The sequence below is a fragment of the Dermacentor albipictus genome, chromosome 2 (assembly GCF_038994185.2).
Source record: "Dermacentor albipictus isolate Rhodes 1998 colony chromosome 2, USDA_Dalb.pri_finalv2, whole genome shotgun sequence".
In the NCBI taxonomy this organism is placed as follows: Eukaryota; Metazoa; Arthropoda; class Arachnida; order Ixodida; family Ixodidae; genus Dermacentor; species Dermacentor albipictus.
In genome coordinates, this window is record NC_091822.1 from 20332209 (window position 1) to 20349999 (window position 17791).

General features: G+C 46.4%; 1 protein-coding gene across 11 annotated transcripts in view; it reads right to left on the reverse strand.

The window, feature by feature from the left end:
- LOC135897954 (neprilysin-1-like) overlaps positions 1-17791 on the reverse strand; it is a 752274-nt gene that overhangs the window by 104241 nt on the left and 630242 nt on the right. For 8 of the 11 annotated variants that reach the window (XR_010563211.1, XR_010563210.1, XR_010563209.1 and 5 more), the window contains one exon: positions 11169-11236. The exons of the other annotated variants lie outside the window; for them this stretch is intronic. Coding sequence is in view for 5 of the 8 variants with exons in the window: in XM_065426667.1 (XP_065282739.1) it covers positions 11169-11236 (68 nt within the window). In the remaining 3 variants the exon portion in view is untranslated. The remainder of the gene's footprint in view (positions 1-11168; positions 11237-17791) is intronic. 11 annotated transcript variants of the gene reach the window in all.

The window sequence follows — 17791 nt, forward strand, 5'->3', positions numbered from 1 at the left end:
GCAAAGCGAATTGTGTGTTCAGATATACATGATGCTTCATCTTTAGCTGCACCCGATTTATAATAATTGCCTGTGGCAGGTAGCACTATTCTAAATCTTTCCACGTAATTGGAGATAAATATTATAGTGTCCGACGAAATGCATTGCCGTTTAAAATAACTTGTGCTTCAGCGCATGAAATAGCGTTTCCTTAAAAATATAAGTTAAACAGTGCATTGTTACCGCAAGTTTGACAGCGTCTATCTTTAAAGCAGTACCATCATCAGAATTCGTTCCAAGTCGGTATCCTTTGGATACTCACTATCTACAATACGCAGATTGAAATATGTGTAGTAAAGTAATTTCTAAAAATTTACTTAGCATAATTATGTCAATGTTTCAATGAAGCATTTTCATTTTCTGTAAGAATATTGCGCCGTCTCAAGAAGTATTTTTGCACAAAGGTTAGGCTGGTGCTACCTGCCACAGACAATTTATAAATTTGGTTCAATTAGGAAAATGCCATGTAGAATGACCACACACGTGCAGTGTGCGTTGTGTGTTGTTCTGTGTGTACTCCGATTGCCGGTACAATCGCTCAAATCTGCTACATTCCGTTAAAGCTTCTCCAGGATGAGCCGCGCCGCACAATCTCAGGCCACGGCTAAGATGAGTTGTGGTCGGCGCGAGGTAGCGGTCGCTACCACCTAATGCAAACGGTGTACTGACATCTGCCATTCATAAGGCTAAATCAGCTGAAGAATCACTGACCTAATCTAGTGCAGTAGCACTTGCCAGTACGTGTTCGCGCATCATTTAGCAAAGAACCGCCATGTCTCGCATATGACCACTGCATCATTAAGCTCTGTGCACCATAATAACGGGTTGTGCGCAGTTTGGAATGAAATGCTGTCGGGCCTAGTAGTACGTGCTCGGTCCATTATGCCTTCGTGGTGCATCACGCATTCGTACTTAGTATTGGTCACGTGGCCTTCGTGGGAGAGATTATCCTCAACCGACGACGCACACTTCGCGCGTTGGGCACGGCAGCTGTGTCATGGTCATTCAGCAAACGGAAACTTACTCCCTCACTTGTTAGCAGCTGCTTGGGTGTGGCATTTATCCGTGCGATCATAACGCAACGGACTTGTAGCCCGGCCATTTTACTAGCTGCAGAAAAAAGTACGAAAGTGAAATTGCTTCATTGGCTATTAGAATTCTACTTGAGTATGCCGTGAGTTTATTTGTGCCTTTATGTGGCTCGCTTTACCGCTCCAGACGTGCACTATTTTTTCCCGGGTGCACTGGTGGAGTCGGTGTGCCAGCGGATGGTAGTAATTCATTCGTCAGGGGTCGCGTGCATAGGTTACCTTTGTCGAGAACAATAGGAATGGTGCGCGCCGGTACACTGGAACCATTTTGGATGCGTAAGAATAGTGACCAGTCGATAACCACTGAAAATTATTGTTGACTGGTACAACATCAGCTACAAAGCTCTCGACCATTCCCACCAGCGCACATAAAAAGCAGCTTAATAACTTAATGTTTCAAGCAGTGTTATGACTGGCCCCTTGCGCATGTCCCCGTTTAGTCGAATTGTGTCCGCTGTGTTATGAGTACACACATAAATGCAACACAGCAGAACAGGTGATAACAAGCCAGGAAGTTTCAGTTTGCTGAGCGCCGCATGATACAGCTGCCATGCGGAACGTGCGATGTCGTCGGTTAACGATCACCTCTCCCACCAAGGCCGCGTCGCCAGTACGAAGTGTGAATGCGTGACGCACCGCCAACTAATAATGGACCGAGCACGCGCAACCCGTTATTATGCCGCACATAGCTTAATGGTAGAGCGCTCATATGCACGATATGGAGGTTTCTGAAAGCGTGTGAAGGTAATGCTGTAAAGTGGGTTTTCGGCGCGGCATAGGTATTCCGTGCGGGAACTATGACTACGTTTACCTGAACAAGCGATACATCTTAGAAAAGTGCTTGAAGCAGCAAGTCTGTGTTGCGAAAACGAAAAATTTCGCTTGCGACATACTTGCGGAGGACGTGACAGCCTCTAACCATGATATTAGCCTTGGATAAGGCTTTCGTTATTGTCGAAAATCTCCAATGCACGTCGGTATCCTGGGTGCTTCCTATCCCACTATACACAAAAGGCTGAATCGCAGCGATGGCAATATTCGGTATGCGTACGCTAGATGCCTAGGTCGAATTTCTAGCGCTTAGTGTTTGCAAACAAAGCTTCCGTACAAATGAGTGGGAGCTCTTATCAGTCACATGCTATCAAACCTCTTTATAACCAAGTTAAAAGGGAGCCAAAATTAATTATATTCGTTGCTGCCCTTAACTGTAATGATTGCGTAATGAAGTGCAAAATTTCAAACTTGCATAGAAGACGGCTTGCGGCGAGTAGGACCGCTACATGGCCATGTGCGCTGACAGAAAACAGCAAAACAAATTACCGGGTCCTCAACACAGAACTCCTTAGCATCCTACACGATTGCATTTACGATGGCTGCTTTCGGTTGCAATGTGATAGTTTTTCGCTCCGCTTTGAGTTGGTTCATCTCTAGCATCGCGAAATGGCGCCAAGGTTGAATACGTTGCACGCTGCAAAGTCAACAACGTTGGCTCGTTCGAGCAACACGTGCAACACAAGGAGGCGTGGTCTCTGAGATTGCACCGGCCCAATCTTTGAGGCCACGCCTAGCTGCACTAGCCGGCCCGGTGCTGCAATGGCGTACTGGAATGGGGCAGTGTGTCATCCGTAGAGCAAAACTATGACAAAACCGGAGGCGCCTCTGCAATAGCGCCACCAGTAGGGCGTTGCGATCGACCAACGTGCTTAGCACGCGAAATTTAAACCATGTTGTGCAAAACGTTCTGTATTTATGAACTAACCAGGTTAAAAAACACAACAGAAAATTGCAGTCCATCGTATAATGGGACGTTGTGTTTCTGACGTTCTGTTGTCTGACTTTCTCTTGTCTGACGTTCTGTTGTCTGACGTTCCATTGTCTGACGTCTGTTGTCTGACGTCTATTGTCTGTAGTCGGACGTTCCGTAGTTCTCGATCAATATCTAATTAAAAATTGACAGATACCTCCTTAAGGCTATGTGAATTTGCTAGTGCGAATAGAAAATTAAGGAATGAAAAAGAAAAAACTAAAAGTTGGCCGCCGCTGATTCTAGCTTGCGCCCTGAGCATCCCGAACCAAGTATCTTACCACTGCACCACGCCTAACGTGACCCTACGTGTACATTTTAGCTGTGTAAATAGTAAGAATCTGTCTGCGTCGCTGTTTACATTGGCATTTTGAGAGCCAAGATGCGCTTTCACTCCAGTGCGTCGACTGGTGCATATCTAGAAGAGTAAAAGTGTTGTTACCATCGACAAGTGCATGCTAGAACATCGATTTTGCTTTACGATATCCATAATAAATAAGAAATTCAAAAATAGACAACAGCGACAGGAGACACTGTTTGGGTTGCTGGTAATTTCGACAGTTATCTCTCGCCTTTTACACATTTTAGCACGCATATAATTAGTGTGTTTTGTGCGAAATTGCTACATAAACATTCCTGGACGAATGTTCATTCTGACAGCATACTAGTTTCTCACGGCGGCGCTGTGCCAGAATATTGAGATCCGAGCGAGACAGCTTTTCACGCAACTTTGTTGAACAACCAAAAATGATTTTTCACTTTGCTAAAGCTCATAAAATATTTCTGTTTTTTTAAGCAATGTGTGAACGTAACATCTCATCTAAGTCCACAGGCCTGTGCGCGGCCTGTGCGCGACATCTTACCAAATAAAACAAAACGAATACGGAGCAGATGGTATTGTTTTGATCAGCGGCCGTTTTTGAGGAGACCGGTAGGGCGTTGCTGGTGCCTCGTCGTCGCGGCACAATTGTAACAATTGGCCACGTCGACTTTAATACCGGTGTCGTTGCTATAAGCATTCCCGATTTCAAAGAAGCACGATTGAATACCATTCAAGAGAAAAGTACAATGTACACCACCGATGCGAAACTAACCTACCATTTTAAAGCGTTACGACGGAAAGCGCTTCTGTCGCGGCGTGAGAACTTGCGTCACAATTGTGCCACTTTCTGTCGTTGCGACAGAAAGTGGCACAATTCTAATCCTTGTTGCAATTGAAAGTTGTTGCGAATTTATAAAATCTTGTTATCGCGACCGAATGTTTCTGTTGCGACGTCAGAACCACTGTCACGACAGAAAGTTGTCGTTGCCACTTGAGAACTTTTGTTGTTGCGACAGAACGTTTCGGTTGCGACTTCAGAACTATTGGTCGTCGAGACAGAATGTTTGTGTTGCGACGTCAGAATATCTGCCGTAACGTCAGAGTCGCTGTCACGATAGAAAGCTGTTGTCGCGACTTCAGAACTCTTGTTGACGCGATGGAATGTTTCTGTTACGACTTCAGGATTCTTGGTCTTCGCGACAAAAGGTTTCTGTTGTGACATCAGAATTTCTGTCGCAACGTCAGAAATGTCTGTCGCAACTACAGAAACGTCAGGAACATCTGTTGTAGGACTGAAATTTCTGTAGTTGTGATAGAAATTTGTGTTGTCTTCTTAAACTGGGAAAACGCATTCAAAACAAATGAAATTAGTATACTTCACAAGAAATAAACCCTGCAAACTGTGAGGATATATGAAAACGGCGTCTTAGCTTGCACATTTCAAACCACAGATCATGCTGTGTTCCTGATCGTCTGCTGAGCGTTTCGGTTGCAGAAGACAAACACTCGTCTACTCATTCCGTTCGCTAAGCACGCATATGTTTTTAGTATTTGGAAACACACGTGGATAAGAAACCCGAAAGAAGCACCTGCACTGTGCCTGGTGGGTCACATGTGATTCCTTTCATGTTGCATCAGCCAGCAAGGCGGCTGCCAGGTTTCACTGAAGAAAGCAAATACACAAATGCGCACGCACATACATACACACAGATATTTAGAAATCCAGCGCTTCCCGTTCACATAAAGAATATGCGAACATGGCAGGACAACCCACAACAAGCAATCAGCGAGCTCCGTACGTACATGCATAACCTCTGCGACAACCATATAACTGCCAATTCCGGAGGCTCGGTGTTGCACCATTACTTCCCTCTTGCCAGCAGTGACTACAAGCTGCAGCGACAGGTGGTGCTGCAGTAGACCGGCGTGCTCCAGCACCCCCGGCCGTCAGCGCAAGAAGAGACACGTTTTCGCCGCTGAATGAAACACTACCCTATTCCAGTACACCATAGCGCCGCAATTGGAGACATTGCGATGACGATACAGATCCTCTGGTTATGTGCAGCTACGCGCAGGTGAGAAGGAACAGCGTTCGATGGCGCATTCAACGCAAATACCTAAATTTTTTGGCTCCGAATGCGTGCCGAATCTCGCGGAATGCGATTGAGTCTGCAAAGACCGGACATTTCTTGTTTCGCAGAGAAATCAAGTTTGTGTTTTGGAGACAAATCAAGCTCGGCGAATCCACTGGCAGGATAATTTTACTTGGTTGAAAGAAGGTTTTAAAACGTCGATATCTACGGAGATTTCAACGGGGATTCCACTATGTTACACCCAATAATCGTTATGTCCCGTTTCGTTAGAACGGAAGTTTCACTGCAACATGTATTTGGTAATATCTTGTCTTACCTGTCTTACACGTGACAGAACTGCGCTCAAGCAACATTAGGAACAAGCTACATTGTCTGCAGGTGCATCAGCCTGTGGAACTGTCTAAGCCAGCTCCCTGAATCATGAAGCCACCAATGTGTGATAACATAGCAACCAACCAAATCTCTAGAAGGTGCATTAGAAACATTTTGCTTATGTAGTGGTGTTATTGATTTCATTTATTTAAAAATTTTGAAACCTGTGGCCACTTTAGCGCTTCATTTGTGTGAGTATTCATTCTTTTATGTTAAGCGTGGCATTAACACGTGTTGTCAGTTTTGTGGCTTTGCCAATATTTCAGTGGTGCTATTGTGGGCTGTAAGAAATGGGCCATATGCATTGGCTCTGTCGGTGCAGCCAAACTTTTCAATATGGCGAGGATTAGGAACATTCCAATTGATTTGTTCATTTAGTGCGTCAGGAGGAAATAAATTTCTTTATGATGAATGTTATAGTGGAAGGGTGTATTGTGTTCCTAAGTTCATGTGTGTGCCGAACATCCATGTAAGAAAAACTTCTGTGATAGTGTTCCTGGCGTCTTTGATATTATTCCATCTGCAAATCTTGAACGATGTTGACAAGCTAAGGAAAATGATCTTGGGTCTTGCCAGACCATCGCATATGTGCAGTGTATGCCGTTTCTAGCGAGACGACTGAATCTCCGCATCATTTATTCTGACCGTTGATCTGGAAGAAAAGCGACACTCGATTGCAATGTTATGACTGAATTTTAGCATGGAGACTACTTAAATATGCCACCTTTGTGCTGGTGTTTCTCCTGACAATAGCTTTCCCACTGTAAATTGATAGGCTGAGTAGATCTTGCTGTCATTTTTTGCAACTACTCCCTAGCCCAATGAACAAGTGGTACTTTTCTATACAATTTTAAGGTGCTGATGGTTGCAATGAATGTTAAACCTTCCTGACTAGAAGGGCCGCCACCGTTTGAAGATTTTTAATGGTTTGTACGTTCGTTACCTAAATATGCTTTATTAAATTATATTGACTAGAAGCTATCGTACCTTGCTTGTCAAGCCTGTTTTGACGGTTGGAAAAATATTTTGAGGATGGCTACAGAACGATCGCAAAATTTCCTACGGCCGTTTTCAAAACGGCTATAAGACGTTGTTCAAGACATATGGTGGCCGTTTGTAAAATGGCAACAGAACGTCTTGCAATACGTTTTATTGCATTTTCTAAAACGCCTACAAGATGTCTTTCAAAACGCCTTATATCGGTTATTTGGCGGTCCGTTAAACGGTCTTCACGACGACTACAAGACGTTTAAGAAATCCGACAACGTTTTCGTAAGACGTGTTCAAGAAGTCCCAAATATCTTGTCAAGACGTATTGAATATGTTTTGTAAACGTTTATATTATTTTCAAGACGTCTTGGTGATCTTGCCAAGACGTCTTGGCCAAAACATCTTGGCTAATAGACTAATCTGTGTTCAGTGGGCTCTTTGTAAGGCACTGGTTATAGATATTCTATAGTTGAGCAGTCCAGACAGCTGCGTTTACTTCTGATGAGTTTAGCGTTGCTAAATACAAGAAAATTGTAGTAACAAGGAGTGTTTGAAGGCTCTTTAAAGTTTGTAAAGTTGTACACTGAATAAGTGACGTCATCGCCTTTATTGTCAGTTAGGCGTGTCTGGCTGAAGCCGTTCTATGAATTTTGAATATCCTTGATGCAACTGATATATGGCTACTTTACGCAACTCTGTGATTCCTAGATGTAACAGGTGTATATTCTGCGCAGCAGTACCGCTTCATTCGCTTTCCGGGTGGTGTTCCAATGCCCATAATGATGTCGCCGAAAAAGAGCCCTTGGGCCTCAGATGTGTCAATGCCATTCTAAGCATGTGTGGCAAGGCATCCAGTTAAAATCCTCGCTTTCATTGTAGGTCACCTAAAGTTCTCATACATGACTGCTACATGCTGTCCTGTCCACATACACTGACACAATGTATCAGGCTATTCTAACTATTTTTGCATTTCCCTCCCTTAGGCTCTCAGCAAGGCATCTTAATTTCACCATGGGGACATGAAGAATGTATTATCTTTACTGCTTGTTGTGCCTTCGAAGGAAATGTACAATGGGTCGCAAAATAAATCAATGTTTAAAAAGTTATTGTTTTGCTAACAAATGCATTTATATCCCGCTCATGTGCAAGGTTACATCAGAACAAAACTTAAAAAATTCTGTAGAAAGCGGGAAATGCCACCATGCTATTTCTCAAACCTACAAAAAATTGCAAATATGTTTCTAACATGAGCAACACGAAGTTCGAAAATGTTACTAGCAAGTTTCTAGGTGGAGAAATAAGAAGTTGGTAGAATGTTACTATAAAATTTCTGAAAGGATCAAGATGGTAAGTGAATCATGATATTAATGTTTGTAGCATGTTCAGTCATCTTTTAAAGAAAGTGTAAATAATTTTTTATTCAATATTGGTGGTCAATAGACAGGATGTTAGTATGATGTTTGTAGGAAGTTTAAAAACGGTTTGAAAAGGTTCAGTAAATCATTGGTAGGATCTAGTGACATTTGTCTGAAATATTATTCAAAGAAACTAGAAATTTTCGTAAGGGACAGCTTCCTTCCTCAATATACACGCACTGAATGTGCTCAAGAGGCCTTCACCCGGGCTCACACGCATGCTAGATTGCCGGCTTCCGACTCACTGAGTCTCAAGCCGCGCAGAAAGTCTGGTACGACAACCTACATCGGGACGTTCGCTTTTCTCCTGGCTCTGTTGTCCTGCTATGGACACCATGCCGCTGCATCGGCTTGTAGGAAAAGCTGCTAGAGCGCTACACAGGACCCTACACAATATTGCGTTAGCGTTGAAAGGTGAACTATGAGATCACCCCGCTGGACTCGTGTATCCCCACGGACATTGTGCTTGTGTCCCGGCTTAAGCCTTACTTTGCCGCTAGTTCACCTCCCTTATAGTTAACGACATGACGGCGCCTATACAGGGCAGGGTTATTTTACAGTGCAACCAAGTGTGCCGCCAGTCAGAAGACACTTTCGCATGTACAGGTGGAATCGGTCGCGACAGCAATCTTGTTCATGGATGTCTGTCTCAATTGTAATTCTTGGAAATACATCTTTATATGTGATTTCTACAACGTAACAATATGAAAACTTGTTCACATTTACGGATGAGGGTAATCGGTTCAAAATACAGGAAACACTAAATGAGTTGGGGTAATCTGTCTTGTGTCTCACGTGTTAGTGTTGCGCTCCAGCAGTCGACACCAAGCATCTCTTGGTTCGCATCACAGAAGCCACCATCTACACGAACAAGGGCAGCAGCCAAATTCGCGACTTTTAGACCACGAACAAGGAAGCGGACCCAGATGTATTTACGTGAGATATCAAGTCTACGGAGGACAGTCCCAAAACTGTAAAGAGCATCAGCCATCCTTCCATCTGCACGGCTATTGGCCGAGCAATTCGAGTACGTAAACAAAAGAAATTCTTCGTGTTCAGGTACACTTTCAACCTCTGAAAAGCACGGATGACACTGGCCAAAAGAGTGCCGTCCGTTTGCCTTCCTTAATGAGCTTCCTGCGCTTGTCAAATTCCATTTGTGCCAAGTATAATATTTTTTCTATGAATGCAAGAATTTTATTCCCAATTATTATTGAAGATCATTCTTCCTCATCCACAGGTAAAGGTTAACCGATTCTTTGCTCATAATTATTGCCAGCCACCCTCTTGTAGCATATCATATCTCTATTATTTTCTAGTCTACGTTGACATATCAATTCCTACCAAGAAATAGCTCATGACACATCTGCATGTTTCTTGCATTATCCTTTGCACTATGTGCAACGTAGTATAAGATTTTTCTTAATGTTTTTGGCATTGAGTGCTTGCAGAGCAGAGTGGCTTCTTTCACGAATGCAAGCGTTCACATTCCCATATTTAATTCCTAGCCTCGTTCCGGATTGCTCTTTTTGCGGATAGCCTGAACTTTTGCACAAGTTCCACTGAAGTGAGTGATTGCAGAGTGTAGTTTCGCCGCTGTCTTACTTGCTGGTCGTTGGCGTGTTACGTTTCTCGGATGTGGGAGGCTGGTCAGTTACATCGAAAAACAGTCTGTCGACATAAGCACCTGCTCCTGCAGTCAATTTATTCTCAATTTACACGCACCATAATTGATGCTCCCCGTTCCATACTTTGCTGCTGCAGTCATGTGCAAATTTTGTTTGTGGCCATTCTTGGCTATAACTTGCCATTAATGGAAATTCGCATAAGCGATTTCATGGTCTGAACTGTATGAAGTTGATAGCCACGTGTGTGGAAAGGCCCGCAAATGTGGCTGCCGAAGGTTATGCCCAAGAAATCAAGCATGTCTATATTGAGAGAAAGTGGGGCACCAAGTATGAGCAGACATATTAGCGTCTCCCAAAAGAACAAAAAAGCATGCAGCCCATGTCGCAGTGTTGCCTGCCGCAGCAAATGGCCGCGTCACCTAACTGTATCGCAATGCAAGTTGCTCGTCTTCAACTGCGACTCTCGCTGCAAAGAGATGGGACACACAATGTAATATGCTTGCGATGCTGGCTGTCACTTGTTACCCGACCACGATGTGCGGAAAAGACAAGCGCCATGCCTGCAGTCGGACGGCTGATTGTGCCGTATGTGACCCGTGTGCGTGCATGCTCACTGTTGTCCTGTGGATCGTAGATAATTTATAGTTCACAAAGCAGTTGCACTTTCGCCCGAAAGGCGAAGCACCCATTGCAATATCAAATTAGTTGATAGCTAGACAAAGTGAGGATAGTAGTTTTATCCGCCGTATAAGCTTGTGAACATTCGCTTACCGACCAAATTACCAATCGTACAATGTGCGCGCGCGACTGAATAAGGACGCAGAAAGAAACAGACACATAAAGGTAGGCGCTGTCACTCTGTGTCTGTTTCTTTCTACGTCCTCGTTGAGTCGCGCTCACACAGTCTATCGTGGATTCAAACCAACTATCCCGCCAGCATGTTTTAACTAAATGCACATGCACGTGTCGCGCATGCACAGGAAAACATGAACAAATCTCGCTCGATGAGTGCAGAAAATCGCTGTAAAAATTCTGAAGTCAGGAATTGCAGTACCAGCAGCAAGCGAATCGACCTTCGTGACTTTCGCTTCAACACGAACGAAACGTCGAAACCACAGCACATACGAAGATACCGGCACTACGCATACTCTGCAAACATAGTAGATTGCATTTGAACATGAAGCCGGCGTGGGTGCGCACTTTGTGGCCACGTCGCAGATCGCTTTCTAGATGATCGCTTTCTAGAAGAATGCCCGCCCACCCTCGTCTCACCCCCATGCCTCACGTGCGACAAGAGAGGGGGCGCTTCCGGCATGCCTTTCTTTCGTGCAGTTCTTTTACATCAAGCCGATGAGCATGTGGAATGGAAAAAGCGTATGTCAAATCAAATCAAAGAGCTGGGTTGAATTCTCACCGTGAGCGCTCAAGCCGAGGGTCATGTAATGTCCCAAGATCGTTCCCAGTGCTCCGAAGTTTACAGACCTGCAATTAATTTCAAATATAGTTTACAACATGACGCTGAGTAGTGAATTTATAATCCCACACATTTCTTTATTTAGCTCGTGCTCCTAAGCAAACCGTATCACATTTCTACGAGTAAGTATTTTGTGACAGCGTAAAGAAATAATCATTCTGTAATTGTTACATTGGAAGTAAGATATGTTAATGTACCTTAACTTTCTAGTTGTTCCGCTCATGTATTACGTTTTATTACGCATTTCTGGCACACTCACTATCATTCATTTACTTACCGCCTTGCGGCTAGATTTCTAAGAAATAATTATTCAACGATGTATGTTAGAATTTATTGCCGGATTGTTGAACCACAGAAGGATATAGTGACATATATTTACCGTAGCTCACCACCAGAACATTAGTTTTCCAGCGAGTGCTGCAGTACTTTATGTCATAGAAAATGTTAAACCTTCAGCCGCCTCAGGATTGCTACGCCTCATTTCACCACCCCCCCAGCCTCTTGTTCAAATTAATACAACACTCCCGTAAAGACGGCTTATAGTGCACTTCCTTTAAAGGTTATTTGCTGACAATCTGCATTTCTCTTACATCTCGAAAGAGATTGAACGAGCACCACAGCAACCCATTGTTCTGACTTAGTTCTTTCGCATATACATTGGTAGCTTCTCTCATCGCTGAGCGCACCACAACATGATAAGTAAAACGTTTTCCTAAAGTTTAGGCATAGACCACAGCCATTATGTTTGGCGCTAAAAGAGTAATTTGCAAGAGATGGTAATGGAGCACGAAATCCCACTTTGATTCCCAACTGCTTATTATTTACACATGCACGTGTGTTTGGGTCTCCTTTGCGTTCCATCTCCCATTGCCACAATTTGCATTGTGTATGGCTACACCTGCTACTGGGGCGAGCACTTGCTATCTACGTCCAATGTTTCACGTTACATTTTTGCTTGACGATCGCTTAAAATATTTCGAAAGCTCTTGCCATCTAGAGCCGCAGTTCAATTTTGCAATAATCATGTTGCTTAAGGCTGTGCAAGCTTCAATTTCAAGGAGCGTGGGTTGGTAGTACATTTTGTGAGACAATATTTGGGACATTAAACTGAGCTAGGGTAGCGACACTGAAGTAGAAGAAGAAAGAATGAACGCAGAAAAATAACTGGTTTATTGAAACCACACAATGCTAACTCTTTGAACAATGCGCATGCGCAAATCCAATGATTACCGCAAGACAGTAGAAACTCGCTCGCTAGGCTGCCCCGTTTGAAGCAGGCTGGTACAGCGGAACCCTCATGCTGCGGATTCCATTCTTCGTCAGCGAGGCCAGGTACTCTGCGCTGGCGAAAGCCGGACCATTGTCGGGCAGAATGACGTCCTGCAACCCATGGGCGGCGAAGACCTGTCGCAGTGCCGCAGTAGCCGCACTTGATGATAGAGTTTTGACAGGTAGAACCACCCACTTCAATAAGGCATCCACCACCAGAAAGTAATGGCCCTTTGGCCTTTGAAATACCCCCCAAAATCCACAAGCAGGTGGGACCAAGGTCTCTGTGGCAACGGCCAGGGGGTGACTTTCACATCACGCGAGGCACGCTGATGCTGCTGGCAGCCTTGGCAGTTCTGCACCATGTAAGCGATGTCCTGGTCCGGGTCAGGCCCCCAAACCTGGGACTGGACCACCATATTTGTCTTTTCCACACTAGGATGATGCGCTTGCAGCAACTTCAGGACCCTGGACCGGAGACATTGTGGGATCACCACGGTTGAACCCCACAGTAGCCAGCCCTGCTGCAGGGTCAGCTCGACCGCCTTGTGGCTATACGCCCGCTGAATCAACTCTTCCCCTCGGGACACCACCTTGACCACCTGAGACAGGACCCAGTCCTGTCTCAGGTGTTCATGTGTCTCAGGTGTCTCAGGTGTGATGGGACTGGGTCCATCGCAGGCTGATCGCCTGCGATGCCATATATCTGCATAATACTAATAATTATAAGAAGAAGCATGCGAGATCTGGTAGGAACACGTTAGCAGGTTCTGGAGCAGCAGCAGGCACCACTTCTAGAGGCAGGTGGCACAGGGCATCCACAGGTCCCAGGTCCTTTCCCGTACGGTAGACCAGCTGGTAGCTGTAGGCTGCCAGCCTCAAGCCACAGCGTACCACTCGAGTTGATGCCTGCACGTGAGCCGCTTTTTCAGGCACCAGTAGCCCCAACTGCAGTTTGTGGTTCGTGACCACCTCAAACTTCCAGCGCCACAGGTACTGGTGGAAGCATTCGACCCCGAGCATGAGGGCCAGGCCTTCCTTGTCCAACTGGCTATAGCGTTGCTTTGCAGCATGAAGCCGACGAGAAGCAAACCACACAGGCCGTTCCTGACCATCCTTGTGTCGATGCGCCTGGACGGCTTCCACGCCATACGGCGACGTATCTACGGTCAGGACGACATGCTTGGACGGATCGAAGTCTACCAGCAATGAAGCCGTTGTGATTAGCTCCTTGCTGCGCTGCTAGGCCACGTACTGCTCCTTCTCCCAGACCCACAGCTGACCATCTCGAAGCAGAAAACAGAGTGGCTGTATATGCGCCGACAAGTTCGGCCGGAAACTCATGTAGAAGTTCATGAGGCCGAGATAGCTCTGAAGCTCCTTGTTGTGGAACATCAGCGCCTTGAGCACAACAACAAATTTGCGGGGCCCCAGAGTCAGACTGGCCTCGCAAAGAACATGTCCCAGGTACTCAACATCGGTGGCTAGGATACTGCACTTTTACAGCTTGAGCTTGATACCGGTGTCGTGCAATCGCGTCAGTGCATTGTGCACGTTCTGCAGGTGGTCCCCGTCCTCAGTGCCCGTAAACAGGATGTCATCCAAGTACACTGCTACGCGCCTGAGTCCCCTGAAGAGGTTGTCCATTTCCCTCTGAAAAATGGCTGGGGCTATGGCAAATGGAGCGCGATTGGTATCGAGATTGGAGGTAGGCCAATTCTGACACAGAAGCCTTCTTACCGCTCCCCACCACATCAGCGATGCCGGCCTACTCCCTTCCGTTCCAACCTTTAGTACGAATATTTACTGGACATGGTAGATTCCCTTACTACCTGCATAGATTTGGCCCCGCCCCTGCTAGTATATGCCCGTGTGGCGTGGAGTGCACTTCTTTCCATCACTACCTAACGAGATGCACGTTGACGGCTGAGCTGGCGGCATGTCTTGTTCTCGCCCCTGGGGCCCCCTGGCGATTGGCGTATATCCACGTGTTGTTTCAGACCGGCGGGATCGGGCCATTCTGATTGGCATGGAACGCCTACTTAGTGAAGCCGTGCTGGATAGGCCGGGGGGCCTTCCCCGGATTGATATATCGTAATCGAGGCAGGGTCTCTACCGCAGTGTTAACTCATCCCTGCTTTTCTTTGCTCATGTCGGAGAAAGAGCATTCAGCCAGTGCTCTCGGGGAGCTCACGCAATGCCAGTCGATGATTTGGCCACTCACGTGTGTATGCGCAGTACATGCCCAGGTCCGTTGCCAGAATGCGCGACGTTACCGATTCCTTGTCGCCAAGCCTGGACCCTCGCAAAAGTCGCCCACCTTTGACTAAGAGTCGAGTTTGACTCTGCTATCCCGTGACTGGGACAGCCGCTAAAATTGGCCTTACTGGGGACCGTGGCCGACCCCGCGCATCCAGCTTCTTGGAGGCAGGCGTTGCTTCAGAAATGAAGGAAGTTTCGTCTTCTCTTCTTCGCCAGCCGGCTGGGAGGATCATGGTTGACCCTACGCTCCAGCTTCTTAGAGGGCTAAACCCATGAAAAGAAAAGCTAACACACAATCATCCGAGATGCGCAGCGATGCCTCGTAAAGTCATATATTTTGCTTGCTTGCGGATGACTACTGGTGCGCGGGTCACTTGGCTCATACGACTTGCGACGATGATGATGATGCTAATGGCAGGGCTTGAGTGTCTAGCGGTCGCATCCCTCTGCAAGAGCACGTGGTTGCACATCCTGCTTTACCCTCATAAGGGAACTTTGGGGTCGGCGTGGCGTCACCTGGGCGGTTTCGCGCCGCTTTGCATAAGTGGGCTGTGCCCTTACATGATGTCTGTGCGCGGATGTGTGGCAGGTTGACTTGGGCACCTTATCGGCCTGGTTTCCGAACTCGCTGCCCTCAGGCTGGGCCCGGCGTCCTGGTACGCGGTGCGCAGCGCCGGTGTCCGCCCGACGGCTGTTTTATGATCCTGTGCACTGGAGTGCCGGTCCCTGCATCCCCCTTCTAAACATAGCATAACCATCTCTTGATTCGTCTCGGGAGATGCCTTCGATGGTTCGATTTCCACCTCATGTATTTTACGTATTTTATTTTTCTTATTTTTCCTCTTTTCTTTTTCTCACTCCATACAGCTTTTTCTCAATTACTTTCTGTTCCTTTTTTGTAAAATCTCTTTTCCACCATTCTGAGGGACGGCTTGCGTTACGGCTGTTGCTGGGTGCTCTCAATAAATTGCATTAGTCATGCGTTTTCTCTTTAGTTACTGCAGCAAATACCACTCCCGCTCCATCTATTTCTGTTTGTTCCCCTTCACTCCTTTTGTCATTGTTCAGCAAATGTCTCCTGCCCTATCTCGCAATGGGTAGGTATTTCCTTCGTCGGTGGCTGTCCGACTGGCAAGGAATTTCCAATCTGGCGGCTATTGACGAGTGGTAATCATTACATGCCTGAAGGCTGTTTCAGATATCTTCCGCGTCAAAGGATCTTCACGCAGGTGGAACTACATGGATCATCGGACAAACCTTCTACCACCATCAACATTGGGGCACTTTGATCATGGCTCTTCATGGCACTTTTCAAGCGCATCTCTGCATTCTCATCTCACTAAACGCTCTACGCGGCGACTTTGTACCCTAGCTGACCGGACCTTACGAAAGTAAGAGTTTCCATGCACACATATTATTTTTCCAAGTGGTTTTTCTTTCAAAATCCGTGTCTTGGGTTACTTTTTCAGACCCCTTATTTATTTATTGTCAAGGCTTTAAACCCGTTATTCCATACCTGTAGGAACGGGCTTTCAAACATTTATTTATTTTGTCTTCTGGCAGCTGGAGACCAGAGACAAAACAGAGGCTGAGGCCGCGCCAGCGCGTGCACTGTAAGAGCCCCAAAGTTGCCCATATTGTGATATACGTATGGCAGGTATTATCGAGCAGCAGCTGCTGGTAAGTTCCTCTGAGAGGTTGAGCTTGGTTAACTTCTGTCCCCCGGACAACGCTGAGCAGAGGTCCTAAATCCGCGGCAGCTGGCACTTCTAGACAGTGGCGATGAGGTTGATGATAACCGTCAAATGCCCGCAGATACTGACACTGACGTATCGCTTGAGGAATGGTACGGTGGAAACGGCCCATTCACACTTCCTGACGGGCGCCGGGGTGCCCTCTAACTGTGACCGTTGCAGTTCCTGGGTGACACCGTCCTTCAGCCTGAATGGCAGTGGGCGAGACTTGAAAAAACGAGGCGGGCTCCCTCAGGTACATAGATGCCAGCAGTAGTACCGGCAAAAATATATGAGGGACTTCAAATCAGTCAGGAAGCCTCGAACGTCTTTCACCACATGCAAGGCGGCTTCTAGGTACTCCGGCATATGAACGGCCAATCCATGAATCTAGTGTCGGCCCAGCAGCGAGTGGGCAACAGCGGCATGGGCGTCATGTTGATCCGCTGTTTATCACGCAGTTCGCCGGTTACCTTGCTGTCTGTATGTTCGAGAATACTGCACATGTCCCTGACGTCACGCTGCACTTGGCATTATCATCTTTTCCTCGCCGCGTCTTGGATATGCTGGGTGGTCAACGCATCATCGACCATATGTTCCTTGAAGATAAAGCGACAGATTGCTCCTTGCTGCATCTGCCGTATCCCACATGCTCCGCTGGCGTAGATCAACGTCCCAATCCACCACCCAATCATCGACGGAGCACATTCCACGACGACGTGGTTTGCGTCTGTAAAGCACCCCCAGCAGTTGCTTTCTTCTGTGGACGAGGCAACCGCGCCTTGGGCACCATGTTGACCCGCTCTTTGTTTTTTACGCAGGTATGTTGCCTTGACAATTTTCGGTGCCTCCACTCTGGTGGCCGATGTATGCAGCCGTTCCCTCACCCACATGACTACTACCATGGTTTAGTTTATATTTCTCTGTATTCTGCGATGTTAAATGGTGCCCGCAGGCTTTTATTTAGCGGCGACATGGATTATACCTATGGGCCCAATGCTCGTTGTACCGCGATCCTGCCTCGCAAACCCGGCTGATTGATGTTGATGAACAACCAAAGGTAGCGGAAATGCTCTCTGAACTCCTAAACGGCAAAAAAAACTGGCTCTGGGGATTTCTGAAATCAAAATGTTTCAATCGTCTCTTAGAAGGAAGTGTGACAATTTTGAAAGCTCGTGTATCTACTCTGGAGTCGCTCTCAACTTCTAGTCTTGCGCAGGCTTCTGATGACCATCTACACACTCATATACAGCAAATAAAAAGCCGCCGTGGTCGCTCAGTGGCTATGGTGTTGGGCTG